General features: G+C 41.2%; 1 protein-coding gene across 1 annotated transcript; it reads left to right on the top strand.

Annotated features, from left to right (window-relative positions):
- Window positions 1-1,854: 1,854 nt before the first annotated feature.
- On the top strand, window positions 1,855-8,207 carry LOC148540346 (uncharacterized). Its single transcript, XM_088443023.1, has 4 exons — window positions 1,855-1,924; window positions 3,372-3,453; window positions 6,815-7,824; window positions 8,188-8,207. The coding sequence occupies exons 1-4, from the start codon at window positions 1,855-1,857 to the stop codon at window positions 8,205-8,207; spliced, it is 1,182 nt and encodes a 393-aa protein (XP_088299149.1).
- The last annotated feature ends 424 nt before the right edge of the window (window positions 8,208-8,631 follow it).

Genomic DNA, 8,631 nt, shown 5'->3' on the forward strand with positions numbered 1-8,631 from the left:
AGCAGCTGGGTAGGTGAGTGTGGCAGGCCAGACTTAAAGCAGAAGGTGTTCACGGTGATAATCTGTCCATTTGTATATTCAACTTGGGTACAATATAAAACTCCTTAATTCCTGTGTATTTTACTCTGGTCTATGTGATTCTTGTCACATATACTATATATATATATATATATATATATATATATTTTTTTTTTTAAAACAAAATGTGGAACTTTTAATGAGTAGTTGGCTGTCATAACGATGGGAGAGGAATAAAGTCCAGGGATGGAGGTGAAGCAATGAGTAAAAGTCCAGATAGTGGCAGATAGCAGCAGTGATCTTGTAAAGCTGCAATGAATTGCAGGTTGAAGTGATTTGCAGGTAGAAGAGGTGAATTGCAGGCTGAGGTGAATGCAGGCTGAGGTGAATTGTCCAGAGGAAATGTGAGAGGAGGCAGGGTGCAGGGTACAGCTGACACAGGTACTCAGGCAAGGGGAAGGTAATGGAGGATGCAGGGTAGTCCATCGGGGTTGAGGCAGGCAGGCAGGCAGGTAGCGTATCACAGGAAAACAGGTGGTGAGCACAGGGAACTCTCTCTCAGCTAAGCTGAGAAACACGTTGCACTGGCAATGAAGTGAGGCTCTAAACCTCCCTAAATACCAAGTGCTGTGCCATGACTGGCCAGAGAGAGCATGTGACAAACCAGGATTGGGCGATTAGGTCACATGACCGGAGGTAAGATGGCGGCGCCCATGCCAGAGTTGAACGGAGGCTCCGCCAGGCCTCACCAGCACAAAGTGACAATACCACTGACAGCCAATGCCCCTCGCCAAATACCAGCGCCACCGCCAGACGCCCCCCGCCATAGTGACCTCACAGGTAATACCCGTCGACCACCATGCGGAGAAACTCTGGTCGTGACAGATCGCTTGCAATTGTTATGTGACAATCTAATCGTCTATGGTCTGACAATATGTTACCACGACGCTACTTTGCATCAGCGCAATCCAATGCGCTAAACTGCGTATTCACAACACACATGCTGATGCATATAACGCACACACATATAACATACTGGATGCTCATCTGTATATAGTCACATGCATACCGGCACATATTTGCTATTTCAATACACAGATGCACATATGCGAACGCATACATATAAGATGGTTCCCACACATTCTAGTTAATAACCAGAGTTATTAAAGGTATTTGTTAGCTAATAATTATAATGTAATATGTACTTAGAAGAGATCTAAGGTTCAGAATACAGTGGACATGTCATGTTTGGTATACTAAATCCCTGTTTATTTGCAGACATCTGTTTCTATCGGCGAAGGATTCGCATCTTGCGTTCACTAGTTATGAATTATAGGGAGTTATTGGTTAGAAAGCGATTACTTGTATGCAGTGTCTGTAGCCAGTTTTAACTAGTTCGGCGGGAAGCTACACAAAGAAGCTGTTGGAATACTGAGCCATTCCTCTGATGACACCATATGAACTGACCAATGACCAGATTGACCAGATGCAAGAACCAATGAAGACATGCCAACTTGTCCCTTTGTTATCCTTGTAACCTGTACTGTATATATGCTGTGTACTGGTCTCAGAGTTCAGTCATTCTCCATTTTGGGTGACCGCAGGATTCAGGATTAAAGGACTGCATACTGGGACCAGTAGCGCATGCGTATGTATCGGCCTGTACTATTTTAATTGCTTTTTATTCTAATTGTTAAATCTTTCCCTTTTTACATAAATAACTTTTTGTGCTTTGGAACCACAAGATTGGACTGGAAAGCAATCCTTTTTTAAGCAACTTGCAGCGCTAAATAGCGACTATTAGGAATCAATAGATGGGGACTCGGCCTTGAGCTCATGCTACAGGAAATTACTCAGAGCAGCCGGATTTCGACTCCTCAACAAAGGGTGGACGCGTCACATACGGGTAAGAATGCAATCTGTTTAAAACCTGTTTTGTACTCTGTGTTGTGAAACCGAATATCTGTTTTTGGGTGATCTAAGGAGCGCTGATTAGAATCCAGGGACAAGAGAGAAAAGTCAGTTTCTTTTTATTGTCACTTTTTGTGCTGCAATAGGCGATTTGCAAATAGCGTATGCGACTTCTCTGTATTACTGCCACATGTTTGAACAGTCGTAATAGATAGTCTTGTATCACTTGTTAAAATCCTCTGAATAGGTATTGCCACTAGGGAAATAATTTTTCTGAGCAGAAAACAAAGGTATATGAATGTGACCGTATGCTTGTGATGTGAAAAAAAGGAAAAAGAAAAACGGAGAGGTTTTTGCATTTTGAACTGTTGGTAATAGACAGGGCCGGCTAAGGTGTCCAAGAGGCGGATAGGGCAAACTGAAGCAGTATACATAGCAGGTATAACTGGGTGAGAAAATGGAGGGTGTTTTCTCGGCCAATCCCCCAATAGTAATCGCAAAGTCCATTGATAAGTTTTAGTGTCTATGGGCAATGTGATCAGACCGCATGGTGGTGTAAACCATGATTGTGACTTGGGGGTCGTGGGAGGAAATCACTGGCAAGGCTAAGTGTTATTGGAATACTTAGATGCTACCAGTGGAGAGTAACTCAAAGTAGGAAGCAGCAGGCGAAGCTTGGTTTAATTCATCTGGAAGGTAGAAAAATTGCATAGGCTATTTTCTGCTCCTCATTGTGTAAAACTGGCAAAACACGCTTAGCGGTCGGTTGTGCACAGTGGGAGGAAGTGAGTGGACGCAGCTTGTGAATTCATCCACCGGTCAAAATCTCTACTGAAAGTAGCAAAGCATTGTCCCTGATGGGTGCTAAGCAGTCGCTAGGGATGGTCGAGGAGATGCTGCTTATGAATGGGCTGACCGGGTCAGCAAGGTATATAATGAATGTGAAGTATGGTGCGTACGCTACTGCGTACTGCGACATATGGGTCAAGATGACCAAAGGATGTATGAAACCCTTTCCTAAAGTTACAAGTTTCGATTCGGAGGTACTAAATACAGTTAGAGTTAACATATGTTTACTCTTTTCTTCAAAGTTTGACTAAAGTATAATGATTGTTTAAAGTTATGGTAGCACAAGGGGAACACGTAGCACGGTGGTGTATGTGCATCGCAAAGCATCGTACTTACACCGCTAGGCAGCATGCACACACTGCAAAGTAGCGTGTTCACACCGCAAATTAGCATGCTGCAAAACAGCATACTCATGCCGCAAAGCAGCACGCTGCCAGGTAGCGTACCCATGCTGCAAGGTAGCGTTATCGCGCATAAGGAAGATGGCGCATGCACACCTCCGACTGCCCTATGCAGTTGGAGGTAATAGTACAGCCGATACCAAAAAAAAAATGTAACAAGTAACTTATATCCTGTTTTAAGGCATTTTTAAGGTAATGTTCCTGAAGAAGATAATGAACCCACTGTAAATTCAGCCATTGCCTGTGCTATTAACATGCAAGAAGTACCATGCAGGTATGGAAGGGGAGTGGTCCCCCCAGCAGGGGCAGCAGCTGAAATTGATGAGATGAGTGTAAAAAGTAATGGTTATGTTAGTTCAAATGTGTTGTAGATCAAAATAATTTATCATGGCCATAAAGGGGTAATTGTTAACATTTTAGATATTTAAGTAATTTTAAGTGTGTGCAAGCCTTAGTCATTGTGCATTGTGGAAAGATCATGTGTCCTTGTTTACAGTAAATATTGAGATTGGGATATGTTAATAAGAACAGGCTTTTCTTTGGTCTACCTGGAGGGTTAGACAATAGATTAATTTGTTGTTGCAAGAGGTTCACTTTGATCAAGTCACACTTGGTAAAATAGATCTCTTTATAATGTCATGGCTGCATTGCCATGAGGCCCCACCATCCCATTCAAAACAACACAAATCTCCCAACACACACATGCACAAATAATTATTTTCTCTGATAGATTGCTCTCCACAATCTATCTCTAGACCAGTAGTCTGGCCGGAAGTGCAGGTGAATATTCCCTTAAAATATACATACAGTATGTTTAAATGACCATTAACCAGGTGTTGTTCCATAATAAGTAATATAGACTCCAATCCAGTATACTTAAACATTTGTTATTTTATTAATTAATTAAATAAATAGATCAAGCCCTTAACTGGGAGAAATAATGTATTCCCCAGGGTTAATGCAGCAATCAACACCCACTGACATTGTCACACAGTACTTATACCCTATTACAATATTCAGGTAATACGCCTTCCTTATACACCCACTAACATTATTAGATAGACAAAACTTGTTCTAGCTAGCTCCTCCTAGGCAATCAGAATCGAAACTGAATTATTTTAAGAGATACTCATTGCTTGCTGCATCCCCATATTTAGTCTGAGTGTTGTCTTCAACACAAGTATACATATATGGGCAAGCTCTTGTTCACTGTGTTAGATAAACAGTCTTCCTTGGGAGCAGCCTTAAAGACACACACTAATTTCCATTTAAATGTGAGTTTGGACCGAGAAACAAAATGGACGTACAAATGCCCTATTGAATCTCCTGAACTGCTTCATTATACAGCATAAAACATATGTAAATATGGAATTATGTAAATTAGTCTTTGACAAGTATATCATATATCCCCCCATACACACACGCGTGTACACTTCACACACATACAACCATGATATATCACTCCATTTCACCCTGCAGCATATCTGCAGTGAAATGTGTGCATTAAGGTCACATAATACCCACTGGCACATGAGAGAATTCATAATTAATCGCAACAAAACCAAAAATGAATAAGAATTTTTTCTTTTAAATATTTATATATATTTGAAGCAAATGAATGTAACATTAGAAATTCATTTAGTGATGGTAAAAGTATTTTTCCTATTGCAGGTGTTTTCCAATGTGTTGTGTTCTGAGAATGTCACAAACATTACAATTGGCAAATTTTATGATGTTTGTTATGAATAATCATGATTTATATAGGAGCTAGACTTCAGCACAAATATGAATCATGATTTGCATTTATTACTCTCCATTGTTCTCAAATGTCTGGTTGTGCACAAAGAGTGGGGTTTCACACAATCTCAGAAAACAGGGATCTGTGTACTGAACCCACACATGGCTGCAATACAGAATTTTTGAGGTATTTGTGCTGTAACATGATCTTGGTTTCCTGTGTAGAGTTTGTATGTACTTACCTGTGTGCAGTTTGTATGTGCTGTAAATGAGAATTTTCTGTGTGGAGTTTGTATGTACATTTGAAAAATCCTTGCAATACAGCAGTTTATAGATTTACTTTGGGTTAAGTAATTCAATTCTTGTGACTGATATATATGTAATAACGGTGTGAAGCTTAGAATCAGGTGATGTAGTGCTAAGCAGGGTGTGATTAAATTGGATCATATAGCAGGTTTGCAATGAGTCCTGTAATAATCATTATATATGTATTAGTAAGCAGAATGGTTGGAAAAGACTGAATCGTAAGTCGGTGAATTCTGTAATAAAGGTAGACCAGTCATGTGGTAAGTATATATGACTGCAGGAAATATGATTTTCTTAGACAGCGATATACGTTACATTATAGATATTAAGAACAATGTGATATGCGTAACACTCAGAATGTTGGACATGGGATATTCCTTAGAAGTAGGGATATCATATGAAAAGCAGAAATAAGGACATCCATATGGCATTGTATACAGGTAAACTATAATAAATATAGTATAAATATGTGTCCTTGAGTAACGGATTCAAAATCCCCCTAGTGGTAGAAAGTAAGTATCGCAACCCCTGACCAAGTGTTCATAAGAAATAGCTTTTAGAGATCCCAAGTCATTGTTAGTTACAGGCACAAACATGATATATTTTTTTGTGTTTATAAATCCATGTAAAATCTAGTTAAATTGTGATGTAGGTATTATGGATAACCCAATGGTGGAGGTTTCATTCACCAGAACAGGGGGATTGACATAGATCATAAAAATATGCATATGAGTATACTGTTTGAAATTGTTGCAGTGACAATTACTCAGCAGAATGTAAATTTTTCTCAAAAACACCTGTTGTCATTTTGCTGTTTTACCTCTTGTGGACAATAGGGACACTCACAGATCCTAGGAGGAGTAGTAGGTAAGGGAAATACACATCCATTTCCCAGCAGAGGTGATAATGCCTGGAATTACTAAGGGTTTTAAATGAAAAATTACATACAAGGTTCTTTTAAAATGGTCTTCTATTGAAACAGGTTCCATAGGATGATTTTCTGTTATTACTAAATGAATTGGGTATATCTATTAACAGTTTTGTATGTTTAGAATAGATACGAATTAGTTACATATTGACATGCCTGTATTATGTATACTAACATTTCTTTCTATTTTCTCAGAACATTGGAATGCGGATTAAAGTAGATCAAAGCGCCCAAGACTTCTCTGATTCTCCTCAACAATTAATACACAGATTGTCAGGAGAAAAGGGGGGGTGTTACATGGGTATTTGAAGGTTGGAAATTTTAGAATTTCCCAGATTAGGGATATTTTCTTTCTTTGGAGATTCTCATTGAAAATGTTATTTAACAGATCATTGGGAAGGCCCTTGCCAGGGGTTGGTGACTAGTGCCACATCTTTGGGGGTAGCGGAAAGAGATATCTGGGTCCATTCCACTCATTGCAGAGGGATCAACCACCCGAAGGAGGTACAGGGCGAAGTCAAGACAGACAACGTGGACCTGTCGATTGCGAGCCTGTTCCGGGGGAACTAAAGACTGCAGGGAAACACCTGAACCAGAGACGTGTGCAGATTACTATTCCAGCAATGGAGTGGCGATCTGTTTTTGTGTCTTTATTTTATTCCAGGGTTCTTCTCATCCTTATTTGTTTCGGGATTTCCTATTTCTGTGACAGAGGACAGATAACGGAGAGGGAGGCCGATAGTGATGTCGATGGAGTGGAGTCGGAGGAGAGAGCGATAAAACAATCAGGGCAACCTATGGTCAAACTCAGTTTAGGAATTGTTAAGAGATCTCTTAGCCATGGAACTCAGAGACAATGTGAGGGGTTATTGTCTGAGGAATATTGTATTTGTGAGTACTGTGGATCCCTAGTTGATGAGAAATGTATCCAACAATTTCAGTCCAAGAGTAATCTGCATTTGGGCGGGCATCCTTTAGAGTACTACCATTCCTTAGTGGGTAAGGTCTTAAACCAGACTGAATGTTGGGTGTGCACTCATGTGCCTCAGGGACAACATAATGTAGGATTAGTACCATTCCCATTAAATTTCTCTGAGTTCCTTGAATTACGGGGAGGGAGGTCCATAGACAGGAAGTATAACATTACCAGGTCCCCTAGTTTAAAGCTGCGCCAATACTCCATAGATCGTTCTTTGCGGTGTCTGAACATTTCATACATAGAAAGACTGGAGAATTGGGAAGCAGACTTATTGGATCACACAATGGCTCGCCACACCAGTAGTTACGAACCCCAGAGGCGAGGACGTGGGAACAAACTGAATGTGGTATCTATTGGAAAAGTTCCTATGGGTTATTGTCAAAATATTATTCAGGCTGAAATGTGTCTTGAACAAATGAGGACAATAGGCATAGGTAGTTTTGTTAAAACTTTGTGTGACATGGTGCAGGATCATAATATACCTTATGTCCTCCCAGATAATGTATACTATGTATGTGGAAGAAGGGCGTATTCTTGGTTATCTCTGAGCTCCAAGAGTTTATGTTTCATAGGTAAATTGGTCCCAGAGGTAATGACCCTTACAGATGATGAAATGATTGGTATCCATAAAACCACTCCACCTCCATACATACACATGCAGTATGAACATAGTGACAAAAGAAATATGATCCCTGGTGAAGAACATATAGCCACACAGTTGATTAGTGAAACAACCGGCTTCCAAATTTTGGTAGCATTAGATCCCACCAGGATCACTCGGGGAACTTTACATTTTAGGTACATCCAAGACCTGGCTAAATTAATAGACAACATCACCGAGATGTATGATGACACTTTCAAATATACAGGCTTATAAAAAGGAATTGGTACAACATGGCCTAGTGTTAAACTACCCGACAGCTGTTACTGGTGGATATTGTGTGACTTTGGCCACCCAATTTGGTGTCAAGTGTTGCATGTACATCACCAATAATACTGATGACCCCAAAGTGGTGATGTCATGTTTGGTATCATACTAAATCCCTGTTTATTTGCAGACATCCGTGTCTATCTGTGAAGGATTCGCATCTTGCTTTCGTTAGTTATGGATTAAGGGGGGGGGGCAGGGGTGGTCGTCCCTGGGCCACCACACACAGTGGGGCCCCCACCAGGGCTGGATTAAGGCTTGTGGGGGCCCCAGGGCAACTAAGTTGCGGGGGCCCCCTTCAAGCCACACAGAGCTGAACCCAGCCCAGCCGTGCCCCCAGTAGCAGTCCCCCCAGGAGTACCCCTAGTAGTGATCCCCCCTCTATGCTCTGTCCCCCAGTAGTGGTCCCAGCAGTGTGCAGTGTCCCCATTGTTATCCCCAGCAGTGCCCCTAGCAGTGCCCCCCCCCTCTATAGAGTGTCCCCCAGTAGTGGTCCCAGCAGTGCCCTTATTAATAGTCTGTCCCCTCCCCCCCAGCAGTGCCCTTAGGAATGGTAATCCCCCCCCCAGCAGTG

Source organism: Taudactylus pleione, unplaced genomic scaffold (genome assembly GCF_031769625.1).
Source record: "Taudactylus pleione unplaced genomic scaffold, aTauple2 ptg000019l, whole genome shotgun sequence".
NCBI classification, from domain to species: Eukaryota; Metazoa; Chordata; class Amphibia; order Anura; family Myobatrachidae; genus Taudactylus; species Taudactylus pleione.